The 18,836-nt window shown below is 47.4% G+C and overlaps 1 protein-coding gene across 32 annotated transcripts in view; it reads right to left on the bottom strand.

Annotated features, from left to right (window-relative positions):
• KALRN (kalirin RhoGEF kinase) overlaps positions 1–18,836 on the bottom strand; it is a gene marked incomplete at its 3' end in the record, with an annotated part of 605,161 nt that overhangs the window by 394,636 nt on the left and 191,689 nt on the right. For all 32 annotated transcript variants that reach the window (XM_084802077.1, XM_084802084.1, XM_084802076.1 and 29 more), the window contains exons 4-5: positions 6,809–7,001; positions 3,401–3,913 (exon numbers count right to left, since the gene is read on the bottom strand). In XM_084802077.1, the coding sequence (XP_084658203.1) occupies positions 3,401–3,913; positions 6,809–7,001 (706 nt within the window). The remainder of the gene's footprint in view (positions 1–3,400; positions 3,914–6,808; positions 7,002–18,836) is intronic.

Below are 18,836 nucleotides of genomic sequence, written 5' to 3'. Positions count from 1 at the left end.
ACAGACAGCTATGAGTCACCATGTGGGTGCTGGGAATCAAACTCGAAACCTCTGAAAGAACAACTAGTGCTCTTAACTATTTATCCATCGCCCAGCCCCACTTCTCTCTCTTGTAGGGCGTAAGTACGCCTCAGAAGACAGGTTCTAAACTGACATCAATGGATTTAAATTCAGTCATAGCAGAAGGGAGGAAATTTCATTTTCACTAATGTCTAGCTGAAATTCCTTTCCATTGTGGACACAGACAACAAACTACCCCAGAGTTAAGGGAATCAGTGTCTTCGATACCAGCAGCTACATAAACATTTCCATATCACATCGGAATTGTTGCCCTGAGATGCCATTCACGCTTACCACGGTTTCCAACCTATGGTAGCTGTTAGACTTCAAGTAGATCTTGCCTTTGTCATATTAATAAACAATATATATTCTTAAAAAGTTAATACTGCATTTTATTTGCTTTACCAGGCTATGTATATATTTTTCTATACTTACAAATATTACTGTGAGAAGTCCATATGCTTCACCAGACCAGCGGTCTGTGCCTCAGAAGGGGTAAGAGCCAAAGTGTAAGCACAGAAGGTGTGATTTGGGGGACCAAAGAGATGACTCAGTGGGTAAGAGCACCTGCTGCCCAAATACAAGGACCTCAGTTCCGGTGCCTTACCCATGTAAAAAGCCAGGCGTGCCCACGTACATGCCTGCAACCCAAGAGCTAGAGGGAGCAGAGATTCTTGGGATTTCTTGGCTATCATCCTAGTCCCAGGGTCAGTTACAGAAACTGTCTTGAAGGAAAAGGAAAAGATGACAGAGCAAGTCGCTTGATGTTTTCCTCTGGCCTTTGTGTGTGTGCACAGGTGTGTACAACTACACATAGACAGGTGTAACACACACACACACACACACACACACACACACACACACACACACACACAAGAATATCAATGCTGTAGCCAAGTGACCTAGGGAGTAACAGGTGGTATTCGGTGTTAGCATGAGACCTGGGAATAGCAAGGCAACAGGAGTACTCAAGAAGAGCTTAAGTAAGTTGAGAAGGCCAACTAAAGTACTGACCCTGCTTAACCAGCACTATGATCTTGGTCAAGCCACTCCCAAGCCTCTATTTACCTAGAAATACTAACGCACTATGCAATTCTTAGGAGTATGAACTGGGAGGCTCCATAGGGACAGCAGGCACTGGCTAGCCGCACGGAATGCAGCCGACTGCAGAAGGGTACCTTTCCCTACCTGAGGACTTCCGAAGCAAGAGATGTTGGGGGCGGGCATTGCTGGTGTTCTGTGCAGGCTTTTCATAGCTTAGAACTACAGGGATCTCCTGAAGGGTTCTAAAAGCTAAGAGAAACCCAGGGTGTGAGTCCCCTGTCCCTTCTTATCTCTGGCGCATTGACATAACCACTGAGGCACAGGCTTCAAAACGCAATCCCCACCCAAGAGCATAGGAGATCTCAAGGGAAAAGGTTCAAGTTTCCCCAGCACTTAACAAATCACCTGTTTCTGGTCTGGCTTGTTATCACTCAAAGAGAGATGCATGGATTCTGTGATGGACGTGAGTCGGGTACTGTTAGACACATAGCTGGGTCAGAGGTCTGAAGGAGGTCAGGGAGACGCCTCCATGAGACTCAAGAGAGGACCAAAAGTCTTACTGTGAAAATGGATATGAATTCTTTCACAACTAAATGGATTGATTTTCTTGTGGTCATGAAAGATCAGAAAATTTACCCATAAATATTAAAGCCATCTATTACGCCCAGAACTTATAAATTAAAATTTATATATAAATTAGGATTGTCGTTATATAGAAAGTTTTAGATCTTGATTTTGCCACTTCAAAATACCTGAGATATTTTCAATATCAGTTCTGTGTGTGTGTGTGTGTGTGTGTGTGTGTGTGTGTGTGTGTGCGTGCACACGCGCACTCACTCATGTGTGTGCTTGCAGGTTTGCATATTCATGAGTGTGTTGGGGGTTGCATGTACATTTAGGCCAGAGTGGTCAACCTCAAGTGTTGTTTCTAAAGAGCTGCCCATCTTGTGTTTTGAGACATGGTCTCTCACTGGGACCTGAAGCTTGCCTATTAGGCGAGGCTGGCTGGTCACTCAAATTCAGGGATTTACATGTCTCCACCTCACCAGTGCTGAGGTTGCAAGCATGTGCCACCATGCCTGACTGACATTTTATGTAAGTTCTGGAAATCAAACTCAAGTCCCCCAACTTGGAAGGTAGGCACTTGATCAGCTGAGCTACCTCCTTAGGCCATGATATGGGCTCTTACAAACCTCTGAGTCAGGTACTGTGCATTCACAGGTTCCTGAAGAGGCCACAGCATTCCTGAGACCAGCATCATGCACTTGGGTGAAAGTGACACCCAGAACACTAGTAAGAGGGAGGGAGCTTGTTTCCCTCTTCTTAAAGGGCACTTGGTAGCAAACCCTCCCTTCTCCATGTCAGCTTAAAGACAATTCAGAGAAGATACTTTCATTTTCTCAGCAAAGAGGCTCTGGATAACTTCTACTCTTCTTTTTTCCTTTCTCAGACCTTACTTGTCCATGAGAGAGAAAGCTCTGGAAACATATTGCTGTGAAAAGGGCATCTGATTTGAAAATTCACTCCAGAAAGAAGAGGTACGGCAAGGAGAGCCTGGAACTTGGAGACAGAGAGACTGGATCCATGGGTCAGCTCCGGCAAGGACAAAGAGCTCCAGTGGCTTGTGTCAGACACCAACCAGCACCTGGCTCACAGGGACTGAAGGGCCGGGCAGATGAAGCAGGAATCCATACTTGAAACAGTCATTGAAAGGGAAGTCCAGTGTAGGACAACAATAATGGCTGTGAATAGTGTTGCTGTTTTGGCTGTTAGCAGCTCACCCCACTCATCACAGGCACAGGCAGTGTCTACCAGCGGCGATACAAGCATGGACTTTGCAACCAATACACTCCCTAGCTTAGCTAATTCCACCTGGAAAATGGGACCGTGGTAAGCCACTTACCTCTTAGGTCTCTGAAGAGGATTAAAGCAAGTTAATCTACACACAGCCCTAAGAACAGAGCCTGGTACATAATAGATACAATATAAGGGAAAACTTAAATATTCCATGGTCAATGACCAAATAGGAGGTGGAAATATATTTACACTATCTGAGCCCAACGGGCATCTTTTAAAAAGGATTTCAACCAAATTTCTCCAATCAGAGAATTAACAATCCCAGCAGTTTCCCTATAAAGCGATGGCCCTGCCACAAGGCAGCTCAGGCCAATGGGCATCTTTTTAAAAGGATTTCAACCAAATGTCTCCAACCAGAGAACTAACAACCCCAACAGTTTCTCTATAAAGTTAGGCCCCCACTACACGGTGGCTCAGGCATGGCCCGTTCCCCTCTTACCTTCTCAGCATCCTGCTCGAAGAGCCGCAGCTGGAAGCACTGGTCCAGCTTGAGCTTCCGCACGTGCCACATCTGGTGCAGGTGTTGCCGGGTAGAGTGCAGCTTGTCCAGGAGGCTGGTGATCTTGGGTACAAGGCTCTGGAAGTCAGCACTCCCTGGGATGCAGTTGCGCCCCGAGAAGCCATCGCTGCAGCGGATGCACTGCAGCAGCCGCTGCCCCTCCCGGTCCAGCTCCTCCACGGGGGCCTTCAGCACCTTTTTCTTAAGTTGTGTGTGCTCGTCGATAAGCCTCCGAGAGCCCTCCACGTCCACGGGGAACTCCTTCCGCGCCAGCATCTCCTGCAGGTCCTCGAGCCGGGAGAGCAGGTGTACCGCGCTGTTGAAGAACTCCTCCAAGGAGAGGCGCAGCTCAATCCATTCCTCGTGGTTGTAATCCAGAGAGCCATCAAACTCCTCTGTCAGCTGGGAGGGGTCCACCAGCTTTGTGAGGCCCTCCACAGACACCATGCTTGTCTGGGAAGGGAAAGACACGAAAAGGAAACACACTGATGTGGGTCGTTGTGGGGGGCACACAGGAGGCAGAAGTAGGCAGGAGGAAGGAAAGGACAAGTCCTTAAAACTAGAACCACAGCCTGCCTACAAGAGGGTGAGAGGGAGTCCGTGGGGTCCACTGGTCAGGAGCCACAAATCAGCCGGGACCAGCAGGGTCAATCCATTGCTGGTTGCTTCAGCACACCTCTCCACCTGAGCACATTTGTATCATGGACTGTCTCGGTAGCCAAACGGATGCAGGCTCACCTCCCCTGGTTCTCCCAGAACATCGAACAGAGCTAGGGATAGGTAACACTTGGGCCCCCTGTTTTCGATGCCAGGCCCCTATAATCATTTGAACAGCAAAGTGGTGAACGATGTGTCCAGGGTCAGTGTCTCCAGCGATCAACAAAGTGCTGGGAGAACCTTGGGAGATGAGCTCGCATCAGTTTTGCCACTGAGATGCTCTTTGAAGAACAGGCCGCTGCCTCACTTATCAGTAAGCGTCTTTCTGGCTGGCAGGGCTTTGGGCTTCTCCTCTCTGGTGAAGAGGTTATGAAGGGAATATCTGAGCTTGCTAATTTCATGATTTAGGGCAAGATATCTAAATTTTCAGGGACCCAGCCTCCTTCCCTGTAGAGTAGAGCTAAAATAGGTTAAGAGCACTAATCCTAAGGACAAGCCTGATTGAACCTGTCCATGTATGGCAAGTACATAGAAGGCCAGGCATGGAGCAGGTGTTCTATCCTTACTGTGGTGATCTGAAGACCATGAGTATGTAACATACAAGGCTGTAAGAGCGCCCTGGCCCTATGTCTTGTTCTCTGACAATCTCCCACCACCACCTCCCATACCCAATGTGAGACACAGAGGGAGCCTCACTGACAGGACGGATGACCTGGAGCAGGGGTTCTCATAGCTGACTGCTCGCTACAATCCTTCAGGCAGTTTGAAGAAACCAACAAGCCCAGCCCTAGAGGCTCTGATTTCGTTAGGCCAGAGCTCAGGAGTGGGTGGTTGGAAATGTCCTCAGATAATTCTAATATGCAGCCAGCAGCACAGAACCCAGCTGATATGGGTCTTGGCTACTCCAAGGCACGCCACTTAGACCAACAGCATCGGTAGCGCCCGAGAACCTGTCAGATGGTACCCTCTCCGGCCCATCACAAGCTACAGGCGGATTCCTTGGTTTCAACATTCCCAGAGGGTTTGTGTGCATTAACTTTGAGAATCCTTACTGTGGAGCATGCTCTCTTTTCAGTTCGGCTAGGCTTACCACTTCTCGGAAGTTTACCCTTGGGAGCTGTTCACCGTTCAAGTGTGTGCCACAGACCAAGCCTCTACAATCCTCCCATCTCACCTGCTGCCCCAGTCTGAGGCAGGGATTCCATCTGTTGTTTGGCCACTAACGCTATCTAATCGTTTTTTACTGAGGGGAAGTCGCCAGCCATGTGCTTTGTTCCTCTCTGGCTTAGGAGGTGGAGATGATTTTGCTCAGCCTGGGGTAAGGAGGGTCATGGAGTGGGCAGGACAGCTATACAGAAGCAAAAGTCTCCAGACCTCTTAGAAATATTATTTTCATGTTCTTCAGCTTGTAAGTGTATATAGGCTTACTGTCACCATCACTGTATAAACAAACCAAAAATATTAAATGTGTTTTTTTCTGTGGGACTTGAAGCTTTTGCTAGGCTCCTGGGAGACTGATGTTTAACTGGTTTTGTTTTGGTTTTTTTTGTTTTGTTTTGTTTTGTTTTTTGTTTTTGTTTTTTGTACCAAGACAATTTTCTTGGGCTATTAATAGAGAGTAAGAACATCTGCAGTCAAGAGGTCAGGCCATTTGTACTCACATTGCAGCCAACTGAGGTCACCATGCATTCCTAGTTCTCGGGGACAACACTCTAGAATGGGGCACTCTGAAAGACTAAATGCATGCAGCTCAGACTTTAAAACAAACTCCCCTCCCCCCCATCTTTTTCCTCTCTCTCTTGTTCTCAGCTCAAATTTGGCTAGAACAAGAATGTTTAAACCTCTGATTTAATCTGATGTGTCATCATTATGAAGTCTCAAAGACTCATATGCCCTCTGGAAAATTTAGTTTTAAAACAACATGTTTTCAAGGATACATATGTTATCCTTGAAAGAAGATAGAGAAACACGAATAAAGCAAAACTCCCCATTTTCTAGTCACTTTAAACAAACCACTGGGAACAAGTCCATTTTTCAGTTTCCTCCTCACAGAGATCCAAGATCACTCTGTCTATATTGTCTTATCACCTGCTTTTTAAAAATGATATACCATGAAAATTTTGTAATATCTTAATGACTCTATATAAGATTTCTGTGTCAGTGCCACCAAAATTAATGGGATTGTTAGTTTTAAAAATCAATAAATGCGTGTACATGTTATTATATATAAATATATATACATACATACATGTAATATACACACATATATATAGCATATACTATTACAAAAATAAACTATGATGAACATCTTTGTTGTCACTTGGTTTGTAATTTTACCTTGTTTTACCTTTTTGTTTTGCTTTATAAGAATGATTTTCCAGAAGAATTACTAGATCCACAGATATAAACTCCTTTAAAAAATTTTATAGAATTACAGTGCTGCTGTCAGAAACACTTACGCTATATACTGCCCATCAACAGTATCTAGAATTGTGAAATGATATTGTACATTTAAAACCATTTCTGGAGCCTCTAGTTCATACCAGGATGTAACTGGTAAGGCCAGGATGGCCAAGGACTGTGTGGAATCTTATCCTTTGACATGTTGGCCATTAGAGGGTAGACAGGGAAGGAAAGTGAGAAATGCACCAAGAAGGAAAGGGATAGAGACAGACAACGGCTCTGCCTCACCTCGAAGATGAATTTGGAGCTGCCGAAGTTGGTCTTCTGCTTCTGCCAGAAGTTATCTGGCTTGATGATGAGGGCCACATGGATCTCGGCGGGGAAGGCTTCCTGCAGCGTCTTGAGGAGGGGCTTGATGAGGTCCCACTTGGAGCCCCGCATGTCGATGATGACCGTGAAGCCACGTTTGCAAACGTCCTCACTATGGGGAGATCAGAGTCCAGACACGGTCACTGGGCAGCAGAGGCTTTTGAGTACACACAGCAGGAGGCTCGCAGCTTCCTGGCTTGGATCAACCTCCCAGTCTTGTCATTTTTCTAACCAACTGAAAGGGTACCACTGACGACCCCTAGGCCCCCCTACACTCAGTCCACCTGACCCAGGGCTAGAGCATTCCAGTTCCTCCCAGCACTTGGCAAATATCCACGATGTCTCTAATAGTCAGTTGCACTTGGGAAGTTTATCATGTGGGTGCTGCCACTGCACCAGACACCTCTGTTGGTTTCTGTCACCCTTTCTCTTTCCTAGGAAGAAACATGTTTCCTCATTTGCACTACAGCTCCCTGAAGACAGGGGCTCTACTGCTCCTTAAGGACGAGAAACCTTCCTCATGCCCACCCAAGACAGACACTGGTACAGGCTACCACCCAATACAGCTTGAACCAGAGCGCCTTTTCCAATGAATGGCTCCAGAGCAATTTTGCCAAGTGATTAAATAGAGTATGTAAGGTATTAGTAGCATATATTTGCCAGCATTATATTTAAGATGAGTCACATGTAGTTCAAAATGTATGCCAACTTTAAAATTAAGGGTTGCCGAGTCATGCTGACTACCGGAGGATAGCGGGGGTGCGCTGACTTGTGGGGATGCCATCCAGCTGGCTTGTGGTCCACTTGATGAGTCTCTCACAGTTCAGGCTGTTGGATGGAGCTGTAGCTCTCAAAATCCAGACCAACTGGGGTAAGGGTGGCCATCTTAAAAACCAAATACAAGCTATTTGACTTATCGAAAGTTTAACTTAAATTCCTAAGCCTCAACTGTAAATCTTCAAAATGGAATGAAAAAAAAATGCATGTAAAAATCAGTGATATCTCAGTTAGGGGTCATTCTTCCTTTTATTTTTGGTTTATTTTTAAAACCACTTCTCTGTATACTGGTATATTTCCTTGGGGGTCTTTCACCTAATCGCCACTCTCCCAGGTGGAACTTGTGTTAATTGTTGTGTGTGTCATGTTCCGTGTACCACATCACGCTTGCTTATAGCTGCCAGTCATAATGTCACTGCTGCCAGGCCGGGGCCACAAGAGGAGACAAATACTTTTTTGGGGGGGAGGGGGGCTTCATTGTTAAATGTCAAGCAGTGACGAGAAGAACATTTCAGATCATGGGACTTGTGTGAGTGTCCCCGACACATGCCAGCTTGCTCAGGCCTCCAGGGTACTCCCTGAGTGGCACAGGACAAAGGACGCCTGTGACTCTACCTAAGCCCTGCACACCAGTGAAAAGGAGTTACCATCTCTTCGACAGTGAATCCTCCCACGGCCATGGTCTTCCGATACATTCTCTGCCCCACAGCTAAATACTTTCTATGGACATAGTCTAATCTCCCAAGATGCTTTGCGTGTGTGGTATGCACTTGGGGAGAGCAAGATTTTTTTTTTATCTTGTGCTTATTCTGTGCCAGGAATCATGAATGTTTACCATACATTATTTCATGGTATCCTCACAATAATGGTTATCTCTATGTAGAGATGGTGAAATTGAAGTACAACATTTACATAAGGTTACACAACTAGGAGTAAGCTCAGCAGAGACGCACAACTAGGCCCATGGACTCTGAAGCCTATGCTTGGGTCCCTGTGTCATTCTCTACTTAACACTTTGAAACTAAGCATGGGTAGCAACGAAGGGATTCATTTAGAGAACTCACAAGAGATGAGGAGAACCAAGGCAAAGAGTCTAAGAGCAGAGATACAACATGGAGGAAGTAAAAGCCTAGCCAGGCATAGTAGCACACACCTGTAATCTCCACACCCAGAATGCTGAAGCTCTATCATGCCTACCGTGTACTTATTGTAGCCCCAAGCAAGTACCTTTTAACCTAGCTAGGCCCCAGTTCCCTCACTGTAAACTGTGTATAAATAATAATAACTACCTTAAAGGGTAAGTCTGTTAATATATACACAAAGTATCACTGTGGAACCAAATATGTAGTACAGACTGTCTTAGCAATCTTATAACTAGCTGTCGGTGAGCTTTTAAAGCCCCTCCCCCACTTACTGACCATGGTACCCATTCTCCACCTTCATGGCAGTTGCAGGCATCAGGTTGAGTCTGCAACCTTCCCAAGAGAACAGCGTTTGGCTGCTGGAGGCCACTTCTCCTGGAGAAAGCAGAGCAGTTACTACTGCACTGTATGGCTAACTAGTTCCCTTCGTACACAGCTGTGCCAAAGCCCGACCCCAGTCCCTCCCTCAGGAATAAGTGACTGTGAAAGGTGATGGGTGCTCAGAACCTGTGCAGATGCCCAGTGAGGCTAAGCTAGGCTCTGAGACCACATGCTCTTGTTATCCGTCCCCTCCTCAGCTCTGCCCTCACTCTCTTACAGGTTTCTGCTGGAAACCACACTCTCAATAAACTGTTTTCTTCTAAATCCCATCTCTCAGAAAAGACACAGCCTGAAAATTCTTTTTATCACATATTCTAAATAATGTTGATAGAACTGATGTAATTCACACCTTTGATATATAGCTGGAGACAGAAAGAAAGACATGGGGTGGAAATTTGGGTCTGGGAGTTGCCTCAATGCCTGCATTTGCTGAGTAGTACTTCCGTGAGTGGACATGAGCCCATGTAGGCAAGAGCGGGTGGGATTACCCAGTGGAAACAAGGGTGAAACGCATCATCATCTGTGGAGTGAATCACAATGTAACTTACAGGAATGCCAACATTTAAAAGAAGACAGCAAAGGGCTGGAGAGATGGCTCAGTGGTTAAGAGCACTGTCTGCTCTTCCAGAGGTCCTGAGTTCAAATCCCAGCAACCACATGGTGGCTCACAACCATCTATAATGTGATCTGACGTGCACAGTATATATAATAAATAAACAAATCTTAAAAAAAAATAAAATAAAAGAAGACAGCAAAAAGAAGAGGAGAAGCCTGATGACAAAGCACAGAGGTGAGTGAGAGTGAGGAGGGGAGGGATGCGGCTGTAGTGTCAAATGCTGCTGCAGTGCTGCAGAGGCACAACAGTAGGAGTAGAACCTCTGTGGTTAGTATCTGAGAGGCCACACTCCAGGACCATTACCATGGGGACCAGGGACGAACCTCATGGCGGAGCAGTGACATGGTCATCCTAAATGACGTATGGGATGATTGGGAGAAAACAGCAGGGTCAGATAAGGCTGCCTGTGGCCCTTGAAGCCCAGTGCCACCCCACATCTGGAAGCTGCAAGGGTCCACCTCCTCCCCAGCTGGCTCCCTTTCACAGGCTCCTGTTCCCAGCCTCCTCCTCCTCTCACAGGGTGTTCTCAATGGGGCCGTTTCATCAAGCTCCTTTATACGGGGTTTTCACTGATAGGCCTACCTTCCCCTTAGGCAGTTTACCTTTTATAAGCTATTTATTGGCCCAAATCAAGCTTTTGAGTTAAATTCTGTATTGTATACAATCAGGGCAGAACTAAAAAGAAGTGGAATTGGGAGCAGCAGGCTTTTATATCCATTCCAAAGAAGAAAGCGGGGTGGCGGTTCTCCCCACATTTCACCTTGCATGAAAGCTAGAAAGGGACCACTGCTCCCTCCTTTGGCTTTCTCTCTCTCCCTTTTGCATCTCAGCTGGGGCTTGGGTCCCTTGAGGACCTTCTGGCAAACTTCCCAACACATGTGATAAATCACAGTTCCTTCAAACTGCGCCATGAGCCGCTCACAGACTCTCCAGGCCTCTCGGGCCCAGAAGTCATAAATGTATATACAGAATGACCGGATGATTGATCAGCCGCTTCCTGTACTCAATTCTAGACCATTTACTCTTTTGCTCATTAAATGTCACTGGAGCTGTTGTCACTCGGTGCGTGTGTGCCATCTCAAAGAGGCATTTTTACTGCTTTCCGCCATTGCTTTCCTAACGTTAGTGCCTCTCATTTTCACTTAAGATGCTTTATTTGAAAATGCTAAATTGGGGGACACTGTCCAAATGGTCCCAGGAAAGTTGTTCTGGAATGAGGCCCAGGAATCTCTTTCATGATCAATGACATTGTTTCTCCTGGGTGTAGTATTGAGAGTCTAATGATAAAGATTCACTTTGCTTAAACCAGATATTAGGATGCACATTAATAAACAGCATGTACCATACAACTACACAGGATCAACGTACGGTCAGAACCCTGCCATGGGAACTCATAAACATGTTTTCCCTGTAGCCTCCTACACTCAGTCACTGGAGTATGAAACCCTCTGTCGCTAGCACAGGCTTGGTAGAACTTCTGCCTTTATGAAATGCCTCTGACTCTGTAGACTGGGGACACTGCCACCAGGCCTAAGGAGTTTCCCTGAAGGGCTGGGCACAGTCTTTCCTAGGTGTGGCTGACTGAGCCTGAGGCGCACTGTGAAAGTGCCACTGTCACTGTCCTGGGTTTCCCCCTCTACTAATCTACAGTGAAATCATGGCGGTGTGTCTGTTCTCCATTGATTTGACCTGGCAGCTTCATCTCAATTACTAGGCCAAGTCCTGGGTGTCTCTTCAGGGATCTCTTAGGTATCACTCACATCTGATGCTCCCAGGGGCCATCTCTTGACCAAATGAGCCATGGTTAAGATGGTCCCGGGCCTGACAGATCCAGGTGAGCAGGGCCTTAGCTGGTGGGTGGAAGAAGAGGAAATGATTAGGCACATGACAACTGACCCTTTCTACTCTTAGTGGCCTCCTATGCTTAGCAAAGTTTGCGTCCGAGAAGCCCACTACTGAAGCCAGACCTCCCATGTGGTTCTGCCAGGCGTTGTCTCTGCAGAAGGCTTGAAGCCTCACTCTCCAGCCCACTCCTGTACTACTGTGACTCATCTGCTGGCCCTAGCTTGGCTTCTCTGGCTGCCTTAGTTGCCATCGTCACCCCCCCAACCCAGTTTCACAAATTAGAAGACTCAAAGGCTTGCTTTAGCCTGGGGAGTTGGGGCGAGGTGCCTCAAGCCACAGTCATGCTGCTCCTCAGAAGTGAGTGCTTGTCACTAGCAACCCCGCACTAGGGCATCACTCCAGAAAGCCAAGTACCACTTCCTTCTGCCTCACTTTCTAATCACCGACCTTGGAGTCCATACCAGGACTCGGACTGAGCAAAGCCCGCCCATCTCACCAGATTCTATCCTGGCCACATTAGTGAACCACACTGGATGCGGCTCATAATCACGCGACCAGAGACTAGACCCCAGTGCCACCTTTTCATCCCAGATCTCCTGTGTCACGGTGGTCACCACCGCATAAAACAGACAACAGGCCACTGCTGTTTTCCCAGCTGTCTTCAGTTTCTGTCTGTGTTATACTTGTCCCTCATCCCTCCGTGTCCCTGAGCTTGCCCACTCTGACCCTCACCTTTGCCTAGAGAATTTCAAAGCACATTTCAAATCTCAGCTTACGGGACCCTTCCTCCAGGAAGTCCTCCTCTCTTATGCTCCATTCCTCCCCCTCAGAATCGAGAGGGTCTTCTAACCTTATGCTTACACGGGGAACTATAAACAGGCTCTGAGCGATCAATATCCGTGACCCTTTATTGAAATGGCTTCAAAGGGAGGACTTAGAGATGGGGTTCAGTAAAGTGCACAAGTGTGAGGACCTGAGTTCAAGCCTATAGAATCCACATAAAAAGTCAAGTGTGATGATGTGTGTTTGTAATCCCTGTTCAGGGAAGGAGATAGAGGGACTGCAGAGCTTGCTGGCCGGCTGGTCGGCCCACTGGTCAACCTTCAAGCCAATGAGAGATATTTAAGAAGAAGCCTAAACACTGAGAAGTAACTAGCTGTGGGAAGACCAAGAAAAGAACTTGAGCAGAAAGAACAGCCCATGCTAAGCCCTGGGGTAGAAGGCCACCTGTGTGCTGCTGCTCTGCCACCAAGCGGGAGACAGGAGAGTGGACTCTAGTTAAGGGAGCAGGGGACCAGCAGTCATACACTGTGAAGAGGAAACCACAGGCTGCAGAGGCATCAACTATGACCCCAAACACTGCAATGTGAAGTGGATGCCTTAGTAAAAGTCAGACATTCACATGTTAATGTAAAAAAGCTAATTTTTACTGATTATCTGAGGTTCTGTATATGATAAGTACTTTATATACAATATGTAATTTATCCCTTACTTGAAGCTCAGTAGGAGGCAATATTACTCCCACACTGTATGATTAAGAAATCACGGATGTTTAAGGTAACCTGTGGGAATACAAAAGCCCCAACTCAGGAGTGAGGGCCACCCTGACCTCTCTCCACTAGGCACTGAAAGGCCTGCCATCTGTTGGTTTTCATTGTCCTCTGGCCTGACTCTTTCTGTCCCAGCCATTATGCTACCTGAAACACACCTTGTTCCTAGGAGTGTCTGGCAGATTCTCACTGTAAATAGATACTGCAATAAACATAACATGAATCCATCCTGGGGGAAGCTGCAGGTAGAGATCAGCAGCAAACACCCCTGCAGGCAACCAGCAGAGGAGGCAGAGCTGCCCTGTAGTGACCAGGACTGCTTTGTTGGTGGGATGTTAGCAATGTGTGTGCGAGCACGAGAGTGTACACATGTGCATGTATGTGCATGTGTATGTGTGCGTGCATGTGTGCATGTATATACACATGTATATGTGTGTACCTACATGTTGCATGTGTATGTATGCATGTATGTGTAAGTATGTCCATGAGTGTGAGCATGTGCATGTGTGTGCACGTGAGTGTATATGTATGGTGTGTGTGTACATGTGTGTGTGTGTATAGGGTGTGTGTATAGGGTGTCAGAATCCTAATGTGGAGACCAGGAAAGACCAGTGCTTGAGTTGCAATGGGGTAGAATCAACCTGTCAATCAGACCTGTTCATAAAGTTGTCAAGTGGTGGTGACAAATTCAAAGGCTAGCCTGGCCACTGAGGGGTGGGGTTCAGAGAAGAAGGACAAGTCACGTGAAGGAGTCCCTGTTTGATGCTACTCTGCTGTTGGGATATTACAGCTACAGGCAAGAATGCCAGCTGCAGACCAAGGACAGAGGAATCTGGAAAGGTCTTACCCATGGCCCCTGGTCAGATGTCTATACTTGGAGACATCACTATGGACAGCGAACAGAAAGCAGAGAAAGGAAAGAGTGGGAGGCCTCAAACAAGCCACTCACTTTCCACTTGCCCTGGCTCCGCACTTCTCCCGTGCTCCTTAAACCCTTCTAGGAACTGAATGAACTGAAAGAGGAGAGGAGAAACCGATCCTTTTGACCCACCCCTGTTGGAATCGCACACCACCCCCAGAAGCACGGAGAGAGAGTGGCTGTGATCTCTACATCCATCTATCCTGCTTTCTGCTCCTCACTGAGTCTTTGCCAGTTCTCTGCTGATTGCCCCAAACCAGGCCACACCCGCTTTCCTAAACAACCAGCCACCTGCAGGTGTTGAGGAAAACTGTTAAGGACGCATTAGCACTTGCTACAAGCTTTTCTAATCTGTGTAATCAGAGGCGGTTACAAGAACACTGGAGGAGGCCCTGCCTTCTGGATCCATGAGCCATTCTCTGGGACGCACTGTCAGTAATGACTGCTCAGAGAGCTTCTCTGTGGCTGTTTGACCAAAGGGAGAGCTCCCCATGTCTGCCACAGATGTCTCTCCATTGGGTCACTGTCAGGCCACCATTAACAGATGTTCTATTAGGATATGATTTAGCTGCCACTGAGGCTCCTCGTGTACCTAGGGAGATATATTAATTCACCCAAATGTTTGGTTTTTGCTTTTGTTTTGGTTCACTGGAAGACTGTTCCCTTTACCAGTCATTATACTAAAGGTTTGGTGGCTATGTGTGTCTGTGCATATACATATATCCATGTATGTGGGGGGCTGGGTGCATCTGCATAAATGTGCTCACATGTGTGGATGCTACCGCTCAATCTCAATTATCACTCCTATGGAGCTAGCTATGCACTTTGCATTTTTTGAGACAGTGTCTCTCATTAGCTCGGAGTGTGCCCAATAGGCTAGGCTGTGGGGCCAGAGAGCCTCAGGAATCCCCTCTTCTCTGCCTCCACTTTTCTATGGAGACGCTGTGGGTGGAACACAGGTCCTCATGGGTGTTGAGCCATCCCAGCCCCAGCTGGTGTCTTTTCTATGCTGTGCAACAAGCTATCTTTTGCCTCTGAATCTCTTGTTACGTGAGGCCCAGAGGAGGAGGCAGGGTTGTACAAACTGGTGCTTTAACTGAAACTTAGAACCTTAAATGTAGCGTGCAGCCTGTGGGCCACAAACATCCCAAGAGAGCTCTGAACTAAGGCCAATATAAGTCGGTAAACTGTTGTGTTACAATGTTAAAAAGCTGGACACCTGGAAGATCCTGATTGAAGGCTGTGGGGTAGGGCTGTTTGGTTTTTCCACTCCTGTGCCCGGCCCCCAGTGTTTCTAGCATGGCTGTAGCATTTAAGGCCTGCTGTGCTTCTGTCCACTTTTAGGACATGGGTGTACCCCCTCACTAGCTGCACTCCCCAGGTTTGCCAGCACCAAGCTTGACTCTTGCCCTGGTCAGATACTCAGGGAAACCAGAAGCAGAGGCCAAGTACAGATGTTTGGTGGCTCATTAGCTCTTTATAACTCATTACCTAATTTTACCCAGATGAGGCCATTTAGAAATGCCAGGAGCAGGTGTGGCCATTTCAGTTTTTCTCCCTGAATGAGGGAAAGTGAAGTATTAAATAGCAGTGGCCCAGGCATTAGGGTTCCATCCAGTATTTTCAAGCATGGTCATAAAGTGGCAGGTCAGAGGTCTAAACTCTGGTGGAATTTCTCAACCACACGCCATCTCGAAAGCTGCCTCAAATGAATATACCTGTGCAAACAAAGGATAGCCAGAAAGGACAAAGACTCTTTTTCATCCTAAAGATGCTAAAAGAGCACTGCCATAGCAAAAGGGAGTCTCAGAGAGCTCTGGGACCAGTGTGAACAGCACGGTGGAAGCGGGCAACTTCCAGAAGAAGAAATGTCCCTTGCCCCGCTGCAGGAGGCCACCCAGCTTTCTGCACAACCCCAGTGCCGCTTTTGTCATCAGCAAGGTCATTTCAGCTGGGCTGTGAAACAACTTCTACTCACAAAGGACAGAACACACGGCAGAACCACAGAAGAGGAAGCTACCCTCTCTGAGAGAAGACTGCCTTGGATGCTCTAGGAAGGCTGTGCTCCCCCCCCCCCGCCCCACCCCACCCCCCACCCCCTGCCCCTGCACTTCTGCATGTCTGGGAGGCTGCAGAGGCAAAGAAGGCTCGGCGGCAGGTGGGTTGCAAATTGACATGTCTGTCTAGGACAACAGCCTCTATCCCTTTCTTCTGGGCTACTCAGGCCATGAAGCAGAAATGAAATGGAAACCAAAGCAGTGGATGGAAAGAGAGAGCAACCCAGACACCAGTGCCCCCAGCCTCTGTGCTTGCCCTCTGCCTCCCCAGCCCTTTTCAGCAAACCCGAGCCCTGCACCTGTGCTTTCTCCACCTGCCCGTCTGCTGACGATAAAAAAAACTTATTTTAACATTAAAAAAAGGCAACATTAGCCGGGTGTGGTGGCGGACCACTTTAATCCCAGCACTTGGGAGGCAGACACAGGCAGATTGCTGTGAGTTCAAGGCCAGCCTGGTCTACAAAGCGAGTCCAGCACAGCGAAGGCTACACAGAGAAACCCCATCTCAAAACCCCCCAAAAAACAAACAAAACCAAAACAAAACAACAAAAAAGGCAACATTATGTTTACTACTCACACCTGTGAGTAACAGACTAAAGAGAGAGTTTCCATGTAACTAGTAAGCTTGACTGCTGCTGCCTTGGACACATTTTGGTTTTATCTTTTCCCTTGATTCTGGAAACATAACCAGACCATGAGCCTTCCTGAAGGCAAGAACTGGTACCTCCCCTTCCCCACCCCAAACTATCCCAAATAGTCTGCAATTGAGAACAATCTGAAAATGGTATATGATCACTGGAATTGGTGTATGGAAGTAATTGTCCTGTGCACCCCCAGAACTGATGAAGCACTCCACCATGGTCAGGGCTGGGCAGTGTGAGGAAGGGCTGGCCCTCCTGCTGGTCAACCACAGGGGGCAGGGTTCTCTTCAGCTGGCAGGTAGGAAAGCCTGGATTTCCGGCATCCCAATCTGGAGATCAAGGATGTTCTCTTCCCACAGAGAAAGAACCAGGATGGGGTGTGTCACAGGACCAGGTTCAGACTTTGGCTCAGGCACCAGGCCAAAAAAACCAGCCCATGACTGACTGGTGATGGAAACAGATAAAATTCCAGCTGTGGACAGCACGGTCCAAGAGATGCGAGGGAGGAAATGTGCCGGCAATAGGGCTATGGTGCTCTCCAAACCAGACCTGGTCCTCGAGTGACCTAACAGAACTGGGAGCTGGGAGAGGCGGAGGCTCTGGGAGAAGAGAAGAGGCAGGGCCATCAGGACACACGCTAGGATTGCGTCAGTATGTTATCCGGAAACACATCTGTCCTCACTGAGTCACTACACTGACAGAGCCCTGTCTGGGCTCAGAGAGAACTGGCTGTCATCCTCGCTCAGTTTAGAAACAGCAGCGCCTCCTCAGTGAGACAGACCACTTCTGCTGTCTCTAGGCTTCTGCAGGCTTCGTCCCAGCAAAGGGCTTGAATCCCTTGCATCTACTGACAGGGGACAGAAGACAGGGGGCAGGGGATGTCCTGAAGGAAGCCTGGTCTGGTGACTTCATGCTGGCATGACTCCCTGGTATTGGCTTTGAGGAGTCTCCGAGTGCAGCCCTGTCGTTTACCTTGGTGCTCTGCAAACTCAGAGGCACCCTGCAAACCCTTCCCTACGCACAAGAGCTCACGTCCTATGGACAATCTGATCTGGAGACTAGGCCTCCAACCTGTGACAGACTGTCTAGGCTCAATGGTCCTTTTCAATTTTTGTTCAAGTATTTGTTCTTCTTGGGCAATGCTGAATGGACGAGAGAGAATTGTGGAACAGACCCCATCTAAGGCATTTCTGGACACCATGAGATGGTGGGCAAACACCTCTCAGTAGAGGACAGGGCCGCAAGAAAGCCCAGGGAAGCCATGTTTCGTCCATGTTCTTTCTTCCGTATGCAAAGAGGAAAAACAGTGTTGGAAAGGACAGACTAAGCTTTTTATTTCCGGCTCTGCAGCTGATGAGAGTGGTGATGAAGGCTGTGATGGTGATGAAGGCTGTGGGCGTCCTGAGAGAGAGCGGTGCCCAGGGGCACTGTGACTTCAGCTCTGCTGAGACTGAAGACAAGCCGACAGCCGAGTTTTGCTCTTCTTCAACTTCTCAAAATAGGATTTTACAGAAGAAAGTCAGAATCATTACAAGTAGTCTGTATGCTTTAAGCATATCACACACACCCCCAAATAGCATCATTATAAAAATGCTTAGATGCAGCTGGTAATTGTGTGCCCTTAGCTGGCCATTTCTATAGACAATATTTTATTTGCATTTACTGCAGGTATCAGAGGAAACTTGCATTAAACATATTTTGCAGTGGATGAACAATAGTTGTTGATGAAAACTTAAATCTTAGTATTTAATAAAACATTTTAAAGTAAAGCTGGAAAGCATGGGACCCGATGGGAAGAGAGTATTACTAATTTGGAGCCTCTTACACCTCAACCACGTCGTCTCATGCATCTGAGCAAAGGTACTCCACCACTTGGTGGCAGCATACCTGACTGACGGCAGCCTCCATATAAAACCAGGGCTATGAAGCATCTGTGTCTCACAGATGCTGGCCAGCATACACTACTTTGAACACCAGTGAAGGGCAGAGCTAAAGGCCTGTGACGAGTCTGGAAAGTGA

Source organism: Acomys minous (genome assembly GCF_964271855.1).
Source record: "Acomys minous genome assembly, chromosome: 11".
In the NCBI taxonomy this organism is placed as follows: domain Eukaryota; kingdom Metazoa; phylum Chordata; class Mammalia; order Rodentia; family Muridae; genus Acomys; species Acomys minous.
This window is presented reverse-complemented; position numbering and strand designations above follow the sequence as displayed.